Here is a 26,110-nt window from a genome sequence, read left to right as displayed (position 1 = left end):
ACAAAGCTTACCTATTTAGGCCAACAGGTGGTATAGTGTTCATAGCCATTGCCTTCCCTTCATATAACCAAGTAAATAACCAAATAGTTTAACATAAAAATATCATATTTATGCCACTTAGAAAAAGTGAGATTAAAAAGAAAAGTTAAACCTTACTCAATTATACTAAGTTCTCTTCATTTATGCATTTCTGACTATACATACAGACACATTCAAGCCATAATTCACATAAGGCTTTTAAATGTTTCAGGTATTCTTGCAATACATTTTTTCATCTTTGTGTCCCACAGCCTGGAATGTGTAACTTGCACATACACACAGCAAGACTCAATTTCATGCAGATTTTATTGAACAGTAAATATAAAATACTTTTCATTGTTGCAAGTTCATGCTCTGTCTGCCAACAGTTGAGAAGTCAAATTACAAAAAGCAAGGCTTCATGTTGTAGTGAATTACTTGGGCACTTAAACAGTTGTTAAAAAAGATCAATGGAGTTTTTCTTTTGTTTTATCATAAAGTATGAAGCAATAACAAACCCGTAACTGATATACAAAGCAAAAGAGTTCCAAATAATAATAATAATCATCATCATCATAATAATCATAATCTTAATAATAATAAAATTACACATTTTGTGGCACATTACAAATCAGAAAGGAAATATTTAATGACTAAACCATTATATGACATTAACAGCTATCATGCAATTTGAGTACCACATGTAACCACAACTGATATTACGAGGATTTCTAAACATGCTAAATTGGACTACATGTGCACTTACAAGCTTATGTTTAAAAATGATTACGGTTCCTCTTTTACCTTAAATAGTTCAATGCTTTAATTAGAGAAAAAACCGAAGGCATTAAGCAGGTTCATGGGGTGAATATAAAGAATGCCGGTATATATTTCCAGTATATATCCACTGAGCACACTATAACGCCCAGTAGATGTCTGCAGCCAAGTTAATTTAGTTTTATCAGTTTTTAAAACATGCATAGGCTAATTCTTTAAGTTAATCTTGTTTTACAGTCTATAGATGCTTTGCACCGAGCATTATAAGGGTGTTTCTTCTCACCAGAATTAAAAGAAAAACATTTATCACTCATTGATGCAGAATACCAGCAAGCCACATTCAATACTTCTATCCCCCAACAAAATGAAATAACACAAAAAAAAAAAAAAATCTGCAAAGGAAAGACACGTGTAATTTCCAGTCATTAAACTCCAAGGAAATGGTACCCATTACTGAGTTGTTTAGCCAAAAGCACACAAAAAACCTGAGGTAAGCATAATCTGTACAAAACGATAAAACTTTCCTTTTTTGGCATTTTAACAATGTTGCAACATTCTTCTTTTTTAAGACTGCCTAATTTATTTTGAGCTTTTTTTTTTTATAATAAGAGTAGCAAAAAAAAAGTTATCATCAATAAATAGTCCCTATTTAGTTTGTACACCCTTATATGTTAAAAACTTATGTTCTGTCCATTTTTTAGTGCTGTATTTTGTAAACGTACAAGAGTTAGTAAGAAGATAGACAAAATTTCCATATCCAGTAATTGAGCAAAGGTCTTTCCACACACCCTTTGACTTCTCTCTCTAGATGCAGCACACAATCAGGTTCATCCCCCAACAATCGATTCATAGAGCAATTAACCAGCAAAACCTTTTTTTTTTCTTCACGTTTCTACAAGCATTTTTTTAAAGGCATATCCAAAGTCTAAGAAGAGACATGCCACCAAAATTAGTTTTTAATAACATTGTAATGTTCTCCGTGCATCCCTCTGTCATCCCTCCCTCTCAGTCCCTTGACCCTGCAAAACTTGCGGGCGCCTACTACTCCGCCCCGCAGCAAGGTGGGTGGGGAGTGGGCCAGAGTGCCCCCTGCCCCCCCATCAGGCCCCGCAGCCAAGGTGATCGATGCCATCACTGGATGTTGCCACTGACCCCACCCTTGGCATCAGTACCGTTGCTCTCAGGGGAGAGGGCACGATTGAGGGAGTTGAGGCTGGCATCGGAGGGCAGTGCATCACGCCGGGGGGGCATCCTCTCGTTGATACGGTCTAGGCCCTTGGCCTCCTCGAAGCTCGTGATCTTGTGTTGGGGTGAGAAGCCTTTGATAGCTGGGGGGCATTGAGGGACAGGGACAAGAAGAGAGGAAAGGATAAAGGCAATGAGAAGAAGTGATGGAAAGGGTCAGAGGAAGAGCAGAGAGATTGCAAAGGAGACGGAGTGGAGAATAGAGAAGGTGCATGGGAGGTGGAGTAAGTAAGACAGAGGGAGGGAGGAGGCCGAAAACAGGACACGGAGAAAAAGAGACGTTAGATGTTGGATCCTTGCTGTTTGAACATACCTCCTAACCTCTGGCTTCAAAGACCCCCAACAAAACCAACAATGCGACTAAATACCATAGGACATGGGTGAAAATGTTCTCTCTGAGATTTATGGAATATTGTGAAAACAGCAAGGAAAATCTGAATCTTGTTAACTCCAGTTTAACAACAGTTATACAATAAAATTCCAAATATAAATGTTCTACTTTTGTCCACAACTAATAATGAGGGAAAGAGTGACCCTTTAATACTGAGGCCTGACACTTTATGGAGGGCAGAGAGAGCACGGAGATGGGGGGTACAAGGTGGTGACCCAGGACGGGGATGCAAGAGGAGGGCCAGATGATGCAGGTGATGAGGTGGGCAGGTGCAAGTAGGGGCCTCTCTAGTCAGATCTACAAAACTCTCATGTCAGCCATAAAGCCAGTTTTTTTTTTTTTTGCACACATACGAACATTGCCCTACTATGGAAAATGAGGAGATCATTATAGCATTCAAGAGTCAACCCTTAAAATGTTAGTCTTTGATATGGTAATAACAGATAAGAGAGGTAGTGAACGGGATTTAAGGAAATTCTGTCGACTACTACAAATCACAAAAAGCTACAAAAGCGAGCACCATGTTCCCACAATGAAAAAAGACTGAAAAAGAATTAAATAATTCTCCTCAACGTAACAGCAGCAAACAACCACATGAAGAAAACCCAAATGTGTATCATACGAAGTGTATGTGAGCAAAAAGCACTTGTACAGAACACAAACAGCAGCGTCACACCGAGTGTGGGCGGAGAGAGGGGTACGGATACGATGGCACTGAGTGCTAACCACTTAAGCCTGAATAAAGCATGCAGCAAAACACAGGCTGAGCAATGGCATCTGGAGAACGCTTCCCGCATCTACAGCTTGGTCTTTGTCATCATTGCTATGGTTTTTTCTTTTTTTTTTCCGTTTTTAAACCCTCACGTGGGGGCCTAGAGCTCACGGGCAGATGAACGGCTACGTGTGTTGCTGCATGGCAGAGATCAGACACAGGTCATTAGCAAATCACAAAAAGAGGACAACACAGTGAGGTCACAGGGGTCACATGGAGAAGCAGAAGAGGCCCCGTCGTGGATGGATGCCATCCATTGGGCTTGGCTACAAGGAATTCCTTAATTCCAGCATAAATAGCGGCTAGCCAACCGCTATTTAGTGTGCAGTTGATGTTGTCCTTGCTTTGGAAGTTGTGCTTTTATTGCTCCCTTTGAAGGCCCCCCAAGCACTGAGTTACTACTGGGGTAAGTCCAGTTTTAATAGATCAAAGTAGTGACAGCAGTGATTAAGGTGCATTTTGATCCACTTTTTAATGATCTGATTGGCATTTTTAAATTCTGCAATGTGTAGGCAAACACAAATCACAACTGCAGGTTCTGCTTTGTTTTACAGGGGAACAGCTAGGTGGTGTTCTGTAGCAGGTGAGCAGACAGGAAGCACTGAGTGGTTCCACAAATGTTTTAATGTGGCTTGCATCCTACTGCACTGCCGGCGTAGCTTTGAGTGTGCTGACTGGCCACACAGACTTCGAAAAGAATGCTGATTAAAAGGGTTGCACCCTTTGCCCTCAAAGTCTGTGGAAAGGAAAAAATTCAGCATCCTGCCCTAAGGTACTGCCAGCGCTCCTGTAAGCTGGTCCCCTTTAAAGCAAGCATGGCTTTTCAAAAAATGTTTGTTTCAACTAATAATAACTAATAATACTCTGACACAATGTTTTAGCCCAACACCCACACACTCTAGACAAGTTACGGCAAAAATAATGAACCCAGCGGGTCCCTTGTCTACTGCAGAAAGCAACAGAAAGGGCAGGGGCTGGCCTATTTACCTTGGTCAGCCTCAATAGCCTCAACAGTAGCTGAAGAGAAGAAGAGCAGTTGCAAAACGAATGAGAAAAGTGAACAGAGGGTTTCAGTTCTCAGAACAAAGTTAGTGACGCACATTTTGGACATGAGGACACACACAAACATGTCAACAGTTGCGAGATGCCAGACATAACGGAGAGGAGAAACAGAACACCCAAGCAACAGAAACACAAGGAATCAAAGTGGGTTTGGATAAAGATGAGAACCGGACACAATATGCGAAGCGGAGATGTTTAATTTTTCTTTCCCCAGAATTGGTTTGGAACATTGTTCTCCTGCACCTACAATAGAAAACAAGAGCAGTGTGACTAAAACACCAGAGGTGGTTCTGGGTGGCAGGATCGTTCAGGTGGCCCTTTAGAAATGTCACAGGACAGGAAGGACAATCCTGAAAAGGAGAATGACGACAAGAGTTCTGTGTGGATACAGTTTGTCAGGCTTTGTTTTTCACTTCTAGATGAGACCAAAGTGATGCCCAAAACATAACGACACCTCAGCATCACGGCAGCTGTAATAAGCAAAGTAAAAACATTGGTATGTTGTGAAGGGGTGGTGCAAAGCTGTTACATGTTTTCACTGGAGGAACTCTGCAGGACTGTGGAGCTCCAGAAGAACAGATTTTCTTTGACAGCACCATGAGGAGCACTAGTCGTCATGATGAGTTTCTCATCATGAGGGTCTCCATGCGTACAGAATTGTTCTATATGAACATGTGACATCTCGAGCAGCAACAGGACCAGACACCTCCTGTTTCTTCACACCCTAGGAAGACCTACCAGCTCACAGCTCATTCACCATCACTTCTAACACATTTTCAGTTACATATTTATAAAGACTAATTTTACAGGTATTTTTCCCCTTGTAGACGAAATGGTACAATCACACTAGAAGAAAGGACACTGCTCAGCAGGCAGCTCTCCAACTCATACACATGTGGTTTGCTGTGGAGAACCTGATGCACAAGAAGAACACAGAAGGGAAGTCAGAGGACGGCGGCAGATGAAGAGAGGAGCACCACTGCAACAGAAGCACATCTGTTTGGCCGCTCTGAAGAGAGTCACTGTGCCTCCCCCATGTGGGACCCCCTTCGCCTCCTTGGGGAAGAGCCAAATACTGAAGTGAGGAAGGAGAGTGATTCCCTTCACAATTCTGTCCTATGAATAGTCACTGGTCAGACCTTTCATAATCAGTCAGTGACCCTGAGGGGGTCACACTCTTTCACTTCATAGCATCTTCTAATTCAATCTTGGACAACGAATACAGTATAGTCTCTAATAACTAACCTAAATGGAACATATATATGTGGTGGGGCCACAGGTTAAACAGAAGTGTAGCGTAAATATTCAGTGGTTTATTCATTATTCCATAACATAACTGAAATAACAGGGTACACATAACTATTGCTCTTGGGGAAAAAAATAGTAAGATTTTTTAATAAAGCCTTTTTGCCTGCGTCTTGTTTCTATAATGCTTCAAGTTCAGCTGAAACAATTTTATTTCTCTTGTCACTTGTCATGTTCGTCAAACAATAAAAGTGTATTAATGGGAAAATCTGCTTTGAAAAACAAAAACAGTCACATAAACCATTAAAGCAGATAAGCAAGTAAAACTACACCAACTCTGGTGTACCACACAGAAGCAGCATGGGATTGGGGGAAACGGTACATTTGGGCAAACACCCCACTGCAGAGTCTACAGTCTATTGGCTGTGTGAGATAAAGGGTAATTTTGGACAGCTGAAGACTGTATAATCATGGTGACACTGTAAAGTGAAAACAAAAACACAGCAAATAATGAATTCCTGCTGCTAAATGGTACAGTAAATTGAGACCAGGGATGTAAGGATGCGGAGGAGCACTGATGCTGTTCTATTATTCAATATTCAAGCTTGTTGGAACCATGGGGTGGAGGGATGGAGTGTGTATGCATCTCATACATTTGAGTACCTGTGCGACAGGCTGTACCTGTGCTTTCTAGAGAGGAAAGAAAAACAAACAAAAGATGATTAAGATGTACATGTTGGATCACCGGCAACGGACTGCAGAAAGGAGACAACCAAAGAAAGACTACAGAAGTGACAACAGCAAAGAGGACAACACGTGCACAGGTACAGGGACATGGAATATGCCAAGACAATGTGCACAAGGGGGCACCAAACAAGTGGGCAGGAGAGAAAATCGATGAGGACGAGGAATGCCTAGCAGATGAGTGCCTTGCCACAACACATTGCACAGATTCCTCTGTTATCCTTATACAAATTCTAAATTAAGCTCCTTTCAGGTCCCCCTGAGGGACCAATTATTTTCCCTGCATGTGTCAATGCACCACACCACTGTTTTAACTCTGTTTGTACCAGTTCGTTACCACATCACAGGGGTGATTAGTGGACACAAGCGCTGCGGTGTGGCAGCTCTGCTCTGCTGGGTGTGACTCCACTGGGAGTCAAGGGGCGGGCAGGTGGCATCTTACCGTTCTGCAGCTTCTCCCTGCCCCCGGACAGGACCCCGCTGGGCAGCATGCCAGTGGGGGTCAGGCCCTTCAGCGTCAAGACACTCTCACTCTCCTCTCTGGGGAGACGTCATGGGATGGGGGGGGGGGGGGGGGGGCAAAAAGGTAGAGGGAGTTAGTGGAGCATGTACTGCAGTACAGTGGCTCCTCATGTTACAAACATCTGAGTTATAAATTTTTAAATATACAAATATTTTTCTGGATTATTTAACTGCTAGATAATCTTCTTCAAACACTGATTTTCTAAAAACTTCTGTTCTGGCTTGTACCTCAGGACAGAGAATACCCTGGCCATCTTCCCGATTGCTCGGATCTTGTTCCGGATTACTTCCTTACGCGCCGAGGCGGTGGCTCCTGGTGGGGAAAGGACACGGGGTGAGGCCACCGAGGTGGATACAGGGAAACGCATAGCACTCACACACCTTGACATCCTAACACACAGCACTCACACACCCTAACTCCCAATGCAATCCCCACAAAGGAGTGGACCCATTCTAAGTCTCCAACAAAGCTTTCAGATGCTGATATAAACATCAGAAAATCTTTCTATTCTTTTTGGGATCTTTCTTCCTGTTATATGTTTACTAAATCAGATTTCAGCTTTTGAGGAAAGAAAAAAATACTGAATTTGTTGGTTTCCGCATGTGGAATCACAATTATTAAAGAAAACAAAGGCTATTTAAAAAAAAAACAAAAAGGCAACACAGAGCTGAGTGGCAGTGCCTTGTGAGAAACGTCACGGCACATGAATGTCGAATATTAACAACCCAATTATCTGGGCAAATGCGAACAGAGCTCCTCATTAGGGTTGCGGCAGCGAGGGGTTCATTAGCGGGGTCAAGATGCCCAGAAAACACATGATTAAACTGATTCAAACTGAAGACAAACAGCGCTATGAACATGTCAAAAATCTAAGTTAGTAGTTACTAAAAAGTATTTAGTCTAAACAGCAAAAATTACTTTTATTATTACTATTATCAAAAAACATTTTTAAAATGTTTATTCTACACTCAAGACAAAGCAAGACAGTAAGTACGCCTCCTGTAGGCTGCTGTGCTGAACACAAATATTTGGGACTTTCTAACTTCCAACACTTATTTGTTATTAATTAAGACACTAAACTACACACATTCATTCACCCATTTATACAGCAGGGTCATTTTTACTGTATCTACTCAGGGTAAGTACCTTGATCAAAAATTCTACAGCAGAACATGGGATTTGAACCTGCAATTCAGTAGCTCTAACCACATCACCACCTGCTGCTCCCATTGCATTTCTCAGGTAGACATGTAGAAAAACTGATGTCATGCGTCTCTCTTGTAACATGTTAAAGAAAGATCTGTAAAGGAATTTTCTACTTGTTCACATCTGCAATAATGCAAGACATTATTGCTCAGTTTTATTATGAAGAAAGGATGACACGATGATGATGACGACAGTGACGATGATGATGATGGGGGTTTACTAAGTCTACAAGGGCTTATAAAATCTCAATGATAGCACAAAGAGGCACACAACCTCTGACCTGGACACTACGGTTTATTGTTTTAAGCTGAACCCCTTGATTTCTATAGCATCAATAAGGAGAGTGTAAAAAGCATTACTTTATACTCTCAATACTTGTAAGAGCAGTAAAAACGTTTACTGTATATTCCACAATGACAATCAGTATATCAGCACCAGCTGAAGCTCCACCAAGTGTAACACCTGAGAAGCTACTGAGCTTTGGACTTATTTCAACCTTTTTGTGTATCATTTTTTCACCTGGTATTTACTTTGTTTTCAGCTAGTACTGTAAAGAAATATGTAAAATAAGCAAATAAATCCTAGGCCTCTTCCAGGTGCATTAGTACTCAGTTTGTCACACACACACACACACACACACACACACACACACACACACACACACACACACTTCACACAGCAGCGGGGAACAACCACGTTAGTGTGCACAGACTGGCGTGGACAGCGGCACAGAGACGCTCTCTTACACTGGCGACAAATGCACAGGGGCACCGTGTCAGGTGTGTGTACCTTTCTTGGGGCCATAAATTAGCTGTCCTTCTCATGAAAACCCCCCAGAAGAGAGAGAGAGAGAGAGACAGAGAGACAGAGGTCAGTGGATGACTGCAGGATGAGGGACGGAGTGAGGGACTAAAAATGCAAACATACATCCATGGAAAAGAAAAAGCAAAGGCAACAGAAAATGCTCTGAAAAACAGAAAAGAGAACAAAAGAGGTTAGGCTGTGATGCTCAAAGGTGAAAACAGAGTCACAGTGAGGAAACCAAACAAAAAAGCCAGAGTGGAACACAAGAAACCAACAGAACCAGAGAGGATTAGAGGAGGAACGTTGATGAGATGGAACCAGGGCGTGACATCAGGCTCATGTGCACTGGACTCTTCCTCTTCCTAAGTATCTCTGCAGTCCTCTTTATGAATTTAAAGTTACTCAGTGATTCATTTCCAGCTTACCTACTTAGAGGAGTTAGATAGCAGTGAAAAGCACTTAAGGAAAATAGAAATTGGGAGCACTTTAATTCAGCTTACTTCCACAGTGTTTAGAGTCCATGTCTGGTGTTACTGAGTGCTGGTGATCAATAGCATGAGGAGGAACGTTGCACATGTTTATGGGATGAATTGGTCAACAATCGACACTGAATAGGATACTGTGGAGATCGACTTTTATTCTGTCATTTTACATTACATTTACTTATTTGCTTTTCTCCAAAGCGGCTTCCAACGAACTCCGTATAGTGTTATCAGCCCACACACGTTATTCACCAAGGTGACTTACGCTGATAGATACACTACTTACAAGGGGTCTCTGATCCATACATCAGTGGAACACACTCTCTCCGTCACACACAAACGAATTTCTGAATCAGCAAGCTTATTAAAAGAAGTCTGAAAGTATATTTGCTTATTACAGTTATGTCCGAAGGTTTTACAGAACTAATTAATCAAAGGATGATTGTATGCTTAAGCTTCGTAGCTGGATTTACAACCAAAACAATTTATGAACATTTATTTAACCTTTAATAAAGGACTACACATATTTGTATCCTACTTTTTTATTATCTATTTTATTATTTATTCTTTCTTATGTTCATTGTTATATATTCTTCATATTCCAGTAGTGTTTTCCTAATCTCTACTTATTTGCATTGCCTATTTATCTGTACCGTGGACAGTTGGAAAAGCATTTCACTGCACGTAGTACTAAGTATGGTTGTGTATGTGACAAATAAAACTTGAACAGACCTCTCTGTCTTGGTTTTCTTTCAAAGTTGAGGGCCCAGTGTAATTTACATGTGAGTGAAGTATATAAGGAAATGCATAAAACAAAAGGAATTTTAGCATTAAGACCCGGCAAGTTAAAAACCACTTTGGACCAGGGACTGCTTAGGAATATTACGGTAGTAAAAGCCATCCTGAGGATAAGGATAGAAGAGCCATGATATTTCACCTTCCAGAACGTGCAGTCTTCCAAGTGATCGTGAGGACAATGCCACTGCAGACATCCAGAGGTTTGTGTGCAAATCGCACTTACAGGTGACACCGAGGAGGCTGGCGATGTGCAATAACTGGGTTCCATATCAACATAATTACTCTGTACACATTAAATCATTATGTATACGTGTGCCCAGATGTTTCTGAAGAGGGAGGGGGCGGTGGCAGAGAAGGCTTGGCCAGGTACTGCTCTCTGGTGGGTTTGGGGTTTGAGTCCCGCTTGGGGTGTCTTGTGACAGACTGGTGTCCCGTCCGTGTCCCCTCCCCCTCCAGCCTTGTGCCCTGTGTTGCCGGGTTAGGCTCTGGTTCGCTGCAACCCCACTCGGGACAAGCAGCTTCAGCAAATGTGCGTGTGTTTGTATTTTGAAGACCTATCGCATGTTCAGTGATATATTCTGAGAAGTTTGTTTCATCTGGGCCCCACGTCCCCTGTTACACTGTAAGATACTCCAAAAGGCCATTTTGAGGAGGGTGGTAGGGAAGGGTGGGCTACCAGCTAGACCAGCTTCTACACCTCCATTGTCTCATTGTCATCATACATTCGAGAAGTTACAAAAATAATTTTGGTGGTGCAAGAAAACCGGCCAGTGCACGACAGCAAACCCCGCCCCCCAGGGCAGAACAGCAAAACAAAAGCCATAAAGAAACCCGCACACAGGTCTCTATACAAAGTTTGCTGCTCAAACGCCTCTATGATGCTACCAGTGTACATATGGTGCCCCCTGCTGGAGTATTTAATTGCAACAGCCTTTTAGAAATGGACTTTTCCCTCATTTCTCCATTTGTTTCAGTGTTTTCCCAACCGAAACACATACAGCAGCACCGCTGAGGACTCACCGTCAATCTCTTCATCTGTGGTCAGCTCATCGTTGGAGCAAATGCTCAGAACGTTGACCAACATCTCGGTTACTGTGAAGACAGACAAGGCTCAGATGACAGACTGATCACAGAGCTTGGAAAGAGGCGCGCGCGTGCGTGTGTGCGTGCGTGCGTGCGTGCGTGTCTGTGTGTCACACTGGTCTGACCCCACATTTTCCCTTGTTTATTTCTTACCATCTGTGACCCACCAACCATCAATCATTACTTTTCTTGTGACAGGGGTTCAGCAGGGACCCTTAATTGGACTGAGGACAGAAATCCACTAGCGTGAGACCTCGCACCCCATCGCCCTCCGGTACATTCTGAGAGATGAGGCTGATGCGGTTGCAGGCAGTCACCTTTCTCCCCGACAAATGGCAAGGACCAGGTGAAGACGTCCATGAAATTGGGCAGCCAGTAGGGGTGAGGGGAGCAATTGAACTGCCGGATATTCATGACGTTGTTCTCGTACTTCAATACTGCAGCTGTTGGGCAAGACAAAATGAGAAAGGACAGAAATTCAGCACCACCCACCTATAGAACTGCTCATCTCAACTGATGTCCACGTTCACAGGAATGGAGCGGCTGGAAAAACCTGGCGAGAGTTTTGGGGATCCCTGAGGATAGCACTCCCAGGGGTTTGTTTTTATTACAGCGGCACAGGAACCAGCAAATCACCTAGGGCTGGCCTTTCTTTTCCACTGGAAATTGCTGAAAACATCATCGAATACGGAAGTAGGGAGCCTCCCAATGAGCTGGACAGGACACCACCCTACTCTGTGGGCGCCGTTCCTTGGATCTCCGCCAGAGGGGAGGTTGGTGCTGCGAAATGGGCCGAAGATGAAGCGCTCTGCTCAGCCAGCACACTGCGCAATCCGTGGCACAAACACAGGGCTTCTCTCTGCCACTTCATTACTCTTGGAGCCCCGTGTGTCTGCATCACTGCAGGCCTTGCAAATTTACGCAGTCTTATGAAAACCAAATTAGTCCATTGCTCAAACTGTCATTTGCACAACTGGCTGCCCCAGCCATAACCCCCCACCCCCTTAAATTCTGTTTCCCGACTACAGCCAGCCCAACATCTGGACCTCCAGTACAGCTGGAAATATGAACTCAAAACCCACAGTAGTTAGAAGGATCACAGGCATGAAAAAGACCATTGTTGCATACATCTACATTTATTTATGGAAGCTCATCTGGATGACCGCATCACTGGGGTAGCCTGACCCCGGAGGTCCAATCAGAGCTTTCCTGAGAACCTGATGAAGACTTTGCTGGTCCCCATCTTCCTCACGCGGTCACTGCAGCAATCAGTGAAAAATGGTCCTGTAAAGAACGGTCAGAGTATCACCCTGACTGCCCCCGTTAAGAGTGCTGCACTGAACATCCCGCATGTCCTCTCTCTCGCAAAATCATTTTGGACCAGGGTGTCTCCAACAACATAAAGAACGGGAGAGGAAACGCAACAGGATGCTTTCTGCTCGAATGCTCAGGGTGGGGGGAGAGAGAGAGAGAGAGTCGGCTGTGAAAGTGCAACATGGCCAAACCTCCTCTGTCCTCTCTTCTCTTCATCACCAGTACCACCCCCTCCCCGGCTTCTACTCTTGACAGATTCTGGCAGACCGGGCCAATAGGGAGACAGCAGTCCAACAGAAACTGCTGAGTAACGGCTCTCTGGCTCCCCAGTCTCTTTGCTCTTCATCAAACCAGGAGTGCGGTGAGGGGTTGAGGATGCCCCCCCGCATCTCCCCCGGAGGTCATCACTCTCATCCTCCGGGAGAGCATCCGAACAACGGCATGCCCATCCTTTCTTCGTATCCGTTCCCTGTGCGAGGTGCTGCCAACAGCAAACTATGCACTCCCAGGATTTGCCCTGTAGCACCTACCGCAAAACCACTACCCACTGCACCCAGGCTCCGCCCTGCTCCCCGTTACCTTTGTTGTTGTACACATCTAGGTAGTTGGGAGCCGAGAAGATGGTGATGAGTGACGGGAACCCTGTGGTTTGGCTCTTCCTGTACATCCGGTACCTGCATGTGGGGATGGGGGTGACAGAGTGCCACGATGAGCGATGCAAAGGCCCTGTGTAATAACCACACCTCCACACACCTTCTCCATGGAAACCAGCAACTGAGTTCAAAGCCCACAGGAGACTCTTGGGGAGAGGAGCAGCAGTGTGGGGTGAGAACAGTAATGCACGCTGGCCACTTAGCATTTGAAATGCAAATCGAAGCATCTGAGTGCAGACTAAAGAACTGCTTTGGAGGAGTTGACGTGCAGGCAAAGGGGCAAGAAAATGATGCTCAAAAAATGCCTAGGATGCCAAGCTATAAATCAGAGGTGAAGCAGTCTGCTGGGGGAAGGTCTGGATTCCGCTGCATCTGCAGGCACTTCATGTCCAAGCTTTCCTTTAGTTCTGCCTCATTCCCTCCACAGCCCCACCCCTGGGGCACTGGAGAGTCAGGATTGACCCCTCTGCCCCCTGTCACTCCACACTGAGAGACTCAACACCCCAGGAAAGATGACTAAGGACAAAAAGGAATCCATGGCATCAGCACTTCCACTAGTTCTTTCTCTCCTCTGTGTGCTTCATTGACATGACAAAGCACTGGGAAACCATGTGCTACATTATTTTGTGCTTAAAGCAAAACAGATGATAACAGTTTTCAAAGATAACTATAAGTACATCACAGTAATAATGAAGATAGCATAATACTCTCCATAACAATCTTTCTGGACTCAGGGTTCGACTCCCGTCTCACAGCCGCAGGAGATGAGGACACTTACCCAGCATCCTGTGCTTCGTGTGCCCGGATCACTGATAGTAAGTTATTGTGTTGCAGGAAGTCGCAGACGGCAGGGTAACTGCAAGAGAGGAGGAGCTGCTCAGCCCATGAGTCCATCGCTGATCTGGCATTACCAACAACCTGGTCACAGCGCTCAAACCCACAGCAGAACAGTTACCTTACAACACCACACTATACTGGGGTAAAGGACTAGATCCAATAACTCAGACCCTCTGCCAGCATGTGCCCCAGCATATGTATTTCTGTTCTCCTGCATCACAATGGGAGGTAGCAGGGCAACCACCCGGCAATCTGAAGATCCCAGGTTCCAATGACAGCGACAGTGTAAAAATTACCCTTGCGTACAGCAGGGTAAATCTGTTTAAAGTTAACTAACAATACATGTTGCAATGGAGCAAAATGTTGAATAAACAAATAAGTGCAATAATAATAGGGAAGAAGGATGGTCATCCTGTACAGTTCAACTTTTCTGACTTGCCACCCTTTATCTGCTCAACAGACCAATGTTTTACCACAGTACCTCAAACCTGATCACAAAGACAAGGTAGTGGACCCTCCCTGTCCCCACCTCTGGCAGGAGTGACATTTGTCAAATGCATGGCAGTGATTGTTCCTGAGGTATTACTTATTTGAATCGATGGCATTCACACAGGGCCATCCGGTCAGGTGATGACAGTTTCCCAGAGGCCCCGGCTGCGGCCCGCACCCCTACTAACACAATGCAAATAGGAGCGAGTGAGACCTGCTCATGTAGCCGACAGCGCAGTATGACTGACGATGGCCATCTTGGGCTTCCTCCACTAAAAGTAAGCAAGCAAGCAAACAAACAAATAAAATGAATGAACGAAACACTAAACCCAGAGGCCCCTCTGCATTAGTGCGCATATCTGAGTCACACCTAGGTGCAGCACAGTATGGACTCCCTGTTGATCAGTGTGTGCCTCATTCCTTTTCGCTCAGGACATAGAAATCACCTTCTGCTTGCAGCTGAAGTGTTGCATCAATCATTCAATCTCAAGCATGCGCGCACACACACACACACACACACACACTTCTGCTGCCAAAGACTCCAAACTGTGAGTGTGAAATGCAGCTGAATCCATAACTCATCTGCTCTGCTGCAATTGTTAATCCTCAAAATATTGCTACAGGCAGGAAGCTCATCCCTCGGCCACATGCCTCACCTAGTCGTGTCACTTTAAACAGGGTGGGGGTCGTGCACCAGTCACCGCCATCTCATCCGCGAAGGTCACGGGGGTTGCTGCCAACTTGCCATCCTACCCCCAAACAGTGTGTGATGCTCACAAATTAATAATTGTGAGAGTGCTCTGCCACAACTGGGCAGCGCTACAGCTGCAAACAGGCCCTTCCCTGTTGACTCGTGCCACTTGACATTATGGTCACGTATCATTCACCTCGCCTGGTGTGACGGGCGGTAGACAGTGTGCCGGAGTAGTACTGCCTCATGTACCGTGCCATGTCTGTGGGCGTGGCCACCGAGATTAATGGCAGAGATGATTGATGGTTATACCATTTCCTGTCCCTGTGGGGCAGCACCTTGCTGCAAAACCTGCACGTCCTCTGAACAATGAGTTGAGGCCAGGGAGTGGTGGGGGTGGACCAACATCAGCACGACGCAATTACTCAGCAGTTTCCCTATCTGAGGCGGTTCCTGTGAAGCGCCCCCCGCTGTCAGGCTATGTTCCCATCAAAGAGCACCAGTGCCTGCAATTACCAATTTGGAGGTGGGGGGGGTGCTTGACAGGTGCGCCATGGCCCCCGACCGAGTGGGTCCGATATGGGGGGGGGTGTGCGTGCTGGGGAGCTGTAGCACACTGAGGAGGTGCTCCGGCTGTCCATAACACACAACTTCATTACGTTTATGACAGCGAGCGTTTGCCGCTTTCGGCAGCTTCCGTTCGAGTGGCTGGGTGTTAAAAGCTTTTCTAATGGCGTCACATTACAAGTATAATAATAAAAAAGCCCTAGACATTGGAGTTATGCTAATGAGAAGGGGCTGGGCTGTCTGATCAGACACACAGAGAGTTAACGCAGTGTTCTGAGCCTCTTTATCAGGATAGGATGAGGAAGAAAAGGAGCACAATGAGATGAATGGCAGCAGAAAAAAACAAAAAACATGGGTTCGAATCCTTAGTGGCATATGAGAAACACAGAAAGGTCAATTGAGAGCCTGACTGTTTGTGAAAGTGCTGACAATCATATATGATTATCTGACATGTCTCTCCAAAACAGCTCACAATATGAGGTTTGTACATTGAGCTACTTACAGTGATTAATCCATTTACACAGCAAGGTAATTTTTACTGTATCGCTTCAAAGTATCACGATCAAGGGTACTACAGCAGGAGTGAGATTTGAACCTGGGCCCTTCCTAAGTTCAGGGTGACAACTCTAACCACAATTCCCCCTGCTGTCAGTAGACATCATGCAGAATTTACACAGCATGGTTTGGCAGATGGAATCGACCCCTCAGGTCCTCAGATGACATGTAAACACATGAACGTAGTTAAATTTTGAGAGGCTGATCTTCCTCCTGCTCCTACCAAGCAGATTATTGGGTCAGACTTCCCATCCCCTCAGACGTTAAGTGTCTTCAGCAGCAGGGCCTACCTGTAGAAGTAGGAGCAGCCGCGCACTGTGTTGTGCGTGAAATGATCCTGGGTCTTCTCATTGCCAAAGTCCTCCAGGGGGTCCGACCACAGTAGGTCACACATTGGTCCGTAGGCGGGGGGCTCCTTGAACCTATCTAACTGAGAAGGGTTGGGGATACAGCGCGGTTAGCTGTGACGATAACGTGTTCCATCGCTTCGTCAGAAAGCTCACGTGAAGAAAATGTGAGTGGGGGTACAGCTGTATGAGGATGATGTCCCTCATGGTACATGATCTTCTCAAACCACCCGAAAGGGCTCACACGTGAGCAGCAGACACTCCTCAAATTGCTATCCTGCCTATTAAACGTTATATGAAACCCAAGCCACACTGACCTCTTCATGGCTTAAAAAGCAGGTGGCACACCAGCAATCCCAACATTGAAAACCTCAGGGTGTCACTCTTTCTATCTCTGTTTATCATTAGTGTGCTGATGCTCTCCTGAGGACCCAGCTCGTGCTAATGAGTTTATCTGATCTGACGCCATACTACCAACATCCATTAGGGGGCTCTTCTCATGCAGGGCAAATCTAATGGACAACAGACCTTAAGAGCTTCAATGAAAAGCACAGTTAAAAGAGTGACTCCCATTAAGCGCCTGGTCCTGACCCAGTGCTAGACCTGCTGATCCATTTCCTGTCTAAGCTCAGCTCCTGTGGAGCACAGTGTGGCACAATGGAGCTATGGGAGTAAAGGCCTTCAGAGAAATGGTGTGGAGATGCTGGGCTGTGGGAGCGGAGACCTTCAAGGACATGCTAGCACATATAAGGCCAGCGAGTTTTCATAACCTCATTCAATCCACTTCACTGAATTTGGCAATTTGACTTGTTTTTTCCTCAGATGAGGCAACACCTGCCAAATGGAGACGACTGCCATGTCTGGGGTACAAGTGGTGAGTTACCTAACTGAGGTCACCAAGGAAATGCATCTTAAACAAAATTAATTTTCTTCACTTCTGCCTGAGAACCAAAGGAAAAGACAAGGAGGGAAAAAGCAAGGCTGGTCCTCCTGTTTCTTGAGCTCCCAATCATCCCACTCCAAGCCTGTTTACCCTCATTGTGCTGAATACAGAGCAGTGTGTGTTCTGACTGGGAGGGACTGGGAACTGGGAGGTGTGGGTAGAGACTCATGGCCCCTGTGTGGTACGTGATGGCAGTGCACAGGACTGATCAACTGGGGCAGGCCACATACTTTCCTGATGTCGTCCAGGTTGGTGATTTCGGGCGACAAGCCTCCATGGACGCACAGGAACTGCTGGTTCATGAGTGCAGCCAGAGGAAGACAGTCGAAGGCGTCCATGCACGCGTCATATACTCGCTCCGAATATTTGATTTTACCTATCAGAGGGAGGGGCAAATGGAGATGTCAAAGGTCACCTGTTTTGAAACTTGTGTGCAAAATTCAGGATACATCACATGAACAGAAAGAACAGACATGTGATTCTAAAGCACTGTTACTTTGTTACTTTCCACCATATGAATGAATGTACATCACAGAATTAAAGGATAAATGTATCTGAACCGCTTGTCCCATACGGGGTCGCGGGGAGCCGGAGCCAGAGGCTAACCCGGCAACACAGGGCATAAGGCTGGAGGGGGAGGGGACACACCCAGTCCATCGCAGGGCACTCCAAGCGGGACTCGAACCCCAGACCCACCAGAGAGCAGGACTCGGTCCAACCCACTGCGCCACCGTGCCCCCCGGATAAATGTATATCATAGGATAAAATCTGAATAGTTACTCCCGTACCACCCCTCCCCCAAACACATCCAGTGGACCTTCCAGTGTGCATCGTGCGGTGTCCTCGTTTGCACACAACAGAGCCACACAGGGTACTCCGACTGACATGTACAGGTGACACGGGACACTTGGCACACAGGTACAGTCACTGTTGCCGTATACACACCGACTGCATTCTAAACAGCGTATCCCACATGCAATTACACTGCAGATGTTACAACTTCACTAACAGTGCCACCGTACAGCAACAGTGACGCAAACGCTCAAACGGTCGGAAACGTGCACTTACATTCCTGCTTGAAGGTGAAATACTCTGTTAAATGTCTACATTCGTGGTTCCCGCGGAGGAGGAACAGCGTTTTGGGATAGAGGATTTTTAAGGCCCACAGGTACAGCACGCACTGTAAGGGAAGGGGTGGAGTTAGAAACACCAGGTGAGCAGGGACACCTCGGTGCCAATCGGCATCAACTTATTCAATAAGGATACACTGAGCACCACAATGGACACAATTCTGCAGCCATGATGAACACAATTCCCACATCAACAACAACACATTTATATATGCAAAACATAGGCTGTTACAATAGTGCCGGGTATTGTGCCGATGCTCTTCCTCAAACACTTTTCCGATGTATTAAAAGTGTGCTATTAGCAGTGAACCGAATACGTTTTCTTGTCTACAGAATGACAAAGCAACAAGAAGCACTTACTTCAATACTGAAATATCCTCTGTCAACATAATCGCCTAAAAAAAGGTAACGTGTGCTGGCTGGCGACCCCCCGACCTCAAAGAGCTTCATCAGGTCGAAGAACTGCCCGTGGATGTCGCCACAAACTGACAAGAGGAAGGACAGAGAGAGAAAACATCATGATGGAGTGAAACAATCTTAAACTGGCTGCTCAGGTACAACTATGGTATTACTTAATTAAAAAAAAAAAATAATAATAATAATACACACACACAGAGTATAGAAATGCGGCGTCCTCAGAGTGGTCATAATGCGGTTGTAGTCCAAGCAAAGAGGTCAAATTTACCGCAGGATCTTGTCACCGAACGGCACAACCAACAAAGTCCACATTAAGAAACGCACACTTGCACCAGCATGTCAAAATCTGTGCAACTCAGTTCCACATCCCCCATTCGTAGCCAGTGGCGGATTTAGGCATGGGCGACATGGGCAGCCACCCAGGGCGGCATCTTACCGGGGGGGCGGCACGGGGCGCCCACCCAAAAAAAGTGTGATCAGGTTTTTACCGCTTATTTGTACGTCAAGTCTGCACAGACCGTTCGGCGTACGACAAAGTACCGCGGGAGCGTCTTGCGAGCAGACTGCACCTCCATATGCTTTTATTATAGTATTATTTTGTTATTTGTATTGTTCAAAATCTCGTAATAAAAGAAGCGTGAAGTGTGTGCATAATGGTGTTGGTTTTTTTTTTTGGGGGGTACGCCCAGGGCACCATACAAGGTAGGACCGCCACTGTTCATAGCAAAGACCATTTGAGTGTTTTTGATAGAAACAGGCTAATAATCGTGAGGACCACTGCAGGTTCACTCCTTACATCAGCACGTCACAGCTCCCAAACTGCCCTCTACAGAAGAAAAAAAAAAATTTAAATTTAAAACTATATAATCCACATAAAAAAAAAAAAAAAAAAAAACACCACAGTGAATTCTTTGAAGCCCCAAAGCATCTGAGAACGATTCAACCATCTCCTTTGTCCTGCATCCAAACATCGGTGCTACCTTGACAGGAGCACAAAGAGGTGCGATGGCTTCTGCCTGCATGAATAATGAATCCGCTTTTCACACATTATGGTGCTCGATGCATGATTTATGCATTTTTTTAACCGCATGTGCAACGAGTTTTTCACATGGATGTGGTCTAACCAGAGATGCTTGCCGTAAGGCTCCATGTCATCGAATCTGTCGGACTGCTGGATGCTGCAAGCCCGGGTTACTCGTATCTGTGCCACTGGACTTCTCTGGCGCACAGTAACGTGACCTCCAAGCATGTCCTGATCGGGGGCCTGTTTCAACCCATGAGGAGCACTGCACAAATGCAAACTGTACTCCCTGCATAACTCTTCAAAGCCCACGGGAGTAGAAAGGGTGTGCGACACTTCACAGCAGGGCTGGAGAAAGCACATCCCACCTTCTGCGTTCCCAAAACTGTGATGTGCCCCTGGGGACAGGGCTGGAGTGGGGCGGGGCGGGGCAGGGCAGTGAGGTCTGAAACGGATCACATTTCTGCCGCTGCTGTGGGACTCCCTGCTGCGATTTGGACGGGATGTATGCGTGTGCATGCAAAGACGAGCCAGCGTATATGCAAGCATGCGCGTGTGGGTATGTCTCCAAAGTGCGCGCAGGCTCCACCGGTGTGCTGAGCCTTAATGCGATTAGGGAGGAGGCGGTGCTGCGCTTTCTCCACACCAGGATGACTGCTTTATTGAAGACTGTGGAAAACTCTGAGAATCTCCTCAGGGGTGAAGCCTGAATCTGTTCCATTAACACATAGCATTTGTATCTATAGTGAAATCAGGGCTGCAGGATATCTGCAGTAACTCCCTGTATGGCGCTAAACGACTCCTTGCCATTGTACTGCATAGCTCCTTGTTCTAGTTCTGGAGTAGAATACCACACTGTCTTCAGTCTCCCAGTGCATCCCAGAGAAACGCCAAGTAGAGACAGGCCACGTTTTTTTTTTTTTTTTTTTTAAAATACCTCAATTGACTGTTTGTTCCTGTCCTAAACCGGAGTGGTGAATGTGCTCCAATCATGCAGCGGACATGCAGTCTTACGCCGGGTGTAGAGCGAGTTGGACCAGCAGCTCACTGCACCAATGATTCGCACGTCCTCTCATCTGCCGTTGTATTTATTTATTCATCCAACATTTTTCTCCAGAGCAACTTGTAATGATTTGTCTATGTATACCATGAGGTCATTTCTTCTGTATGAATGCAGAATCAGTACCGTGATCAAGGGTACTACAGCAGGTGGTGGGATTTGAAGCTGCGCCCTTTGACTGCATGGCAGCAGCCCTAACCACTGTGCCACTTGCTGCACACAGTGAGGACCTACACTCACGTGGGACACATTTCCCCCAACCAAAGGGAGTCACCCACTCCTTCTCGCAGTCTTCCTGTACATGTGAACCCACTACCCCTCTGGTGACACATTTAAAGGTTAGTTTCCCACCACAGCACTGCAACTCTGTTTTATTTTGACACCGATGACGTGTAAAGTCTCACGGCATGGTGGTGCACTCTCCGCCTGTCCTTCTCAAAGGGCTCCTGTGCGAACAGGGCCACTATGGCAAAGACATCGCAGCGGCAAACGACTCGGTGCTCATACTTCACACTAAATACCTAGCGCGCACACACAACCCTCAACAGCTGAGGCTCTCAAAGACGGCAGCCAGCGACTTAGGGGGTGGAGACAAAGCAGTTAAGGGGGAAATCTTGTCCAGACTGAAATCCACAGTGGAGCCTAGTTAACTGGTCTGTACAGTAGAAACCTTCAGGTAGCATAGTGGCTGAAGCCGTTACCTTGCAAAGGAAGAACCTCAGTTTGAATCCTTGCCCCTGCCATAGCATCCTTCCTTGATCAAGGTACTTACACTGAACTGATAACCCTGCTGTATAAACAAGTAAAATCAGCATAACCCTGTGCAAACCTCACATTCTAAGTTGCCTTGGAGAAAGGTGTCAGATAAATTATAGTTAATGTCAACCGGTTTGCATAATTCCTGTATCTGAGAGCGGCTTTGAGGGCGATTAGTGAGCCGTTTTGAAGTACCAAAAGGTCCATGTGGCCCTGAGATCTTTGTCTTGCCATGTAGAGCGCTGTGGGAAGTGTCACGCACACCAGCTTCCTACCAGTGTTCAAATGCAGACGCAGGGCTGGAAATCCTGCCTTGCAAACATCCAGAAATGAAATGGGATTACTTCGATATTCACACATTAACATCGCTGTTGAGACTGCCTCACGTGAGAGCGTTAATGAGTACACTGAAACACTTCTCCGATGCCGATAAAGGGCCGGTGGGACCGGTCTATACCTGCTTGGAGCTCAACCGCTCATTGCTGTGTTTTCATCTCTTCTTCACACAAGCGAGACTGAATTCTACAGCTGAAAAATGAGAACTTCCTATCACAACCAGACCGTTACTTTCAGTTTCCACTCATAGGCACAGTCCTTTCCAAACTCCAGTATTAAGCTCATGTAAGATGGTTCGAAATTGCTTCCTCCACATGAACTTTTCTCAGTTTACGATGCTCTACTCCTCCGTCTCTGTCCATTACAGAAAAGTCTAACAGATCCTGGAATGAATAATGGCGATAATAATTGTAATTAATTATAGCAATGGTCAAATATGATGATGACAGGTAAGTCTCATTTTCCCATATAGAGAGAGTAATCCATTTAGGGCCAAATAAGCCTCCATCCATGAGGTGTTTCAACAGCAACCTTGTAACACCATCTACAACATTCATTCTTGCATTCAAGGTGCAATGTTTAGTCTGCTCATTAGCACCCCCTGTTGAGCACTGGGGTCCAGACTATCTTGAGAGCCCAGGGGGTTGAAGAGGTGCATGGCACCACTGGACCGTGGCAGAAAGCAGATATGGGAAATTTCCAAAGGAGCCCAAATTGACTCCCGCACCATTGCCCCGAGCCGTGAATCGAACATCATCTCTTGTGTGATCAGGTTTGACGATGAAACGCCAGCGCTGCGGTGCAAGCCAAAACGCAGCAGCAGCATCTTCCCACAGACGTACAATTAGCATCTGCTAATGGGCTCTATCAGAAAATCATTTACGACGTTACTGGTCTCCCGGGACAGAGAATGCAGCGCTTGTGTGCCTCGGTCTTATCGCGAATTCATTTTACAATGTTTACATTTGCAGTTGTTTAGAAACCCTCCTCCTTTGCAGATCATCCGCATCCATGAACAAGCTTCAAAAGCAACTCGCAAGTCGTTCGAAGCCGAATGCTGGAGACGTAATCGTGCTTCGAGGCGCGGCACACAGCTGACGCTCCGTTACAAAGCCATTAAAACGGAGAGTCTCTCTGTAGTAGAAGCATGCTTTCCAAGAGGCTTCAGCTGGTCCGGCATCAGAACCAAGACAGAACACCGATAATTAGAAGAGAGCTCCTTAGGGAACCTGGGCATCAACCCGGGGCAGCAGGTGGCACAACGATTAGAACTGCCACCTCCTGCTGTAGTGACCTTGATCAAGGTACTTACATTTACAGTTACTCATTTATACAATGCTTTCCTCCAAAGTAACTTACAATACTAAGCTACTTAGATGGATTTACCCATTTACACAGCAGGGTCATTTTTACTACATCAATTCAGGCTAAGTCCATTAATCAAGGGTACTACAGTAGGAGGCTGGATTCAAACCTGGGTCCTCTGAACCTTCAGAAGCTCCTTCCAGTAGGTAATATACTACCGACTTACCCTGAACTGCTACAGTAAAAATTACCCCGCTGTATAAATAGGTCAACTGTGTAGGAAGTGTTAACACAAATTACCTTTGGAGTAAAGAGTCAGCAAAATAAATAACTTAATGACACGTGGGTCCAATCCGTGGTGAGGTGCAAGACGCAGATCGAAATCGGCTACATTTCCGCATTTCTGTCACCGACAACATGCCGGAGTCCATGTGAGGTGAGCAAGAGAACGAATGAAGAGTCGGCCATTGAACATCGTTGTCCAGTCGCCATCAGCAGTCGACTTGCATCCACTCGCGAGTGCAACAGACTCGCTCGCATCCACTTTACTGCGTGCTCTCTCCTAGTCACGAGGGCCAGCAGGGTTATAGCGGTTACAGCCATTATTTTGCACTCAAAGGACATGAGTTCAAATCCCATTTCATTCTGTAGCAAGCAAAGTACTTGACCTCATTTGATACAGTAAAAATTACACAGTTGTATAAACTGCTAAATAACAGTAGTAACAGGTTGACACTAATGCCTCAGAAAAGACAGATAAATGAAAATTAATCCTACAAATTCACAGCATTGTGCTGCTGCTGGTAAAACGCAGCCTGTGCGGGCAAGAAAAGCATTTGAGAAATGTGTTAAGAACATTTTTCATGGTTTCAGGGCTCCCCGTCAACTGAGGTGTTGAGCGACGGCCACGATGTACAGCACGCAGTGCGGGTAACTGTCCAGTGTTTACAGTGCCTCTTGGAGACAAGGCACATGCCAGCAGCTAACTGCTGCCATGGAAACACTGCACATAGGCATGGAAACTGCCGGAAACTGCCCATCAAGAAGACACTTAGAAGAGCACATTTCCGATGCATTTTGATCGAACGACACTGCAGCAGCAAGCGGGTCTGCTGTTGAATTTGCTCCACAGGCTTTGTTTCTGCTGTAGATGCACAAAAAAAGCACTTAAACAGTGTCTGGACTGAACATTTAGAGTTTAATAGGGCTGCTCTAAATATTCTGATCATTACACAAGCGAGGCTATTAAGACGTACTTAAGAGACGGCGTGCAGAACAGTAGCCCGAAGTAAAACAAAAGGAACGCATGTTCTCAGCTACATGAAAATGATCACCAAAGAAAGGAAAAGACGGACGAACTGTCGGTTCTGGGCAGAACGAAGTCCACGTGACACACGCTCTCCCTGCAGAACGCACATATGCTAAGGACAAACACGTACGTTTGGACACTTTGTCGCTAAAAACATTTTTGTTTGTGTCAAACTTTGCGTTTGGTTACCTACCAGTTTTGTTATTGAAAAGGCCATGTTCTGTCAATAGTGTGCATGTTTTTCTTTTTTAAATATGAAATTATTGATTCTGGAATAGATCTCTGTGCATTTGTAAGGCTGGCCCAGACCATTCAAATGCTCAAGGCAAGCCTACTAAAGTCAACTACGACGGCAAGAAAACGGGAATATGTTCGATGTATGAGTTTGCTTTGCTGGACATGCGTGCACAGCAGACACACAAACTGCATCCAAATCCCGAACAACAACACATCCATGCCAATACTTCCATTATTAACTATTACTTATCTGCTGCTTTTCCCCCAAGGTGACTTGCAACATGAGGGTTGAGCACCAAGCTACTCGCTCAGATTTACCCATTTATACAGCAGGGTAACTTTTACGGTATCAATTCAGAGGGTGCACACCAGACGGCTCTGCATTCAAAGTCCATATTCATACACACCACTATGGGGTTTGTACTTAAAACAGTGACGACTCGGAGCCCAAGCATTAGAATAAATGTAAAGAACGATTCATTTACTATGAATAATACATAACGTCCTTGAGTTATTCCGAAGACAACAGGGCGCAGCACTACAGTTGTGTTCGCAACAAACAAAATGCCCCAGGGCTGGAGGGAGTCTATTTAACTGAGCGGTTCAGCAGTGAGCACAACAGGCCATTCAGGAGCCCCGTGTTCACTTAGAAGACCTGCAGGAGACTGCTGGGCCGCCTACCACCACACTACTCACACATCTAGGGGTGGGGAGAAAGCGCCAAATGCAGTGCTGTCTCTCTCACACACACACACACACACACACATCACTGTTGTACTGGACTGTCAGTTGTCACTGGGCTTCAGTGTTGAGCTTCTTTTGATATTCATGAGAGATAAATAGAAAAGAAATCCCACATCTGGGGACAAGACTAAAACTTTGGAAGTGAGAGGATGTTAAACACTCGGAGGGAGGCCCCCGGAGCAGACCGTTCAGTCGAGAAACCATACAGGTTATCGCACCCGTTCAGAATCAAACATTTATCATTTAAAA

The 26,110-nt window shown here is 45.6% G+C and overlaps 1 protein-coding gene across 2 annotated transcripts in view; it reads right to left on the bottom strand.

Moving 5' to 3' along the window:
• Positions 1–1,034: 1,034 nt before the first annotated feature.
• The window catches only part of LOC108938780 (serine/threonine-protein phosphatase 2B catalytic subunit alpha isoform-like), a 69,557-nt gene continuing 44,481 nt past the window's right edge, over positions 1,035–26,110 (bottom strand). The window contains exons 3-14 of one of the 2 annotated variants that reach the window (XM_018759675.2): positions 19,037–19,161; positions 18,615–18,726; positions 17,777–17,922; positions 16,547–16,686; positions 13,896–13,973; positions 13,044–13,138; positions 11,468–11,593; positions 11,088–11,159; positions 7,005–7,089; positions 6,697–6,794; positions 4,191–4,220; positions 1,035–2,123 (exon numbers count right to left, since the gene is read on the bottom strand). In XM_018759675.2, coding sequence (XP_018615191.1) covers positions 1,927–2,123; positions 4,191–4,220; positions 6,697–6,794; positions 7,005–7,089; positions 11,088–11,159; positions 11,468–11,593; positions 13,044–13,138; positions 13,896–13,973; positions 16,547–16,686; positions 17,777–17,922; positions 18,615–18,726; positions 19,037–19,161 — 1,304 coding nt within the window. In that variant the 3' untranslated portion in view covers positions 1,035–1,926. The remainder of the gene's footprint in view (positions 2,124–4,190; positions 4,221–6,696; positions 6,795–7,004; positions 7,090–11,087; positions 11,160–11,467; positions 11,594–13,043; positions 13,139–13,895; positions 13,974–16,546; positions 16,687–17,776; positions 17,923–18,614; positions 18,727–19,036; positions 19,162–26,110) is intronic. The other variant, XM_018759676.2, reaches the window with a different exon arrangement.

The sequence above is a fragment of the Scleropages formosus genome, chromosome 5 (assembly GCF_900964775.1).
Source record: "Scleropages formosus chromosome 5, fSclFor1.1, whole genome shotgun sequence".
Taxonomy (NCBI): Eukaryota; Metazoa; Chordata; class Actinopteri; order Osteoglossiformes; family Osteoglossidae; genus Scleropages; species Scleropages formosus.
Note: the sequence above shows the minus strand (reverse complement) of the source record. Positions and strands in the feature narration are given on the sequence as shown.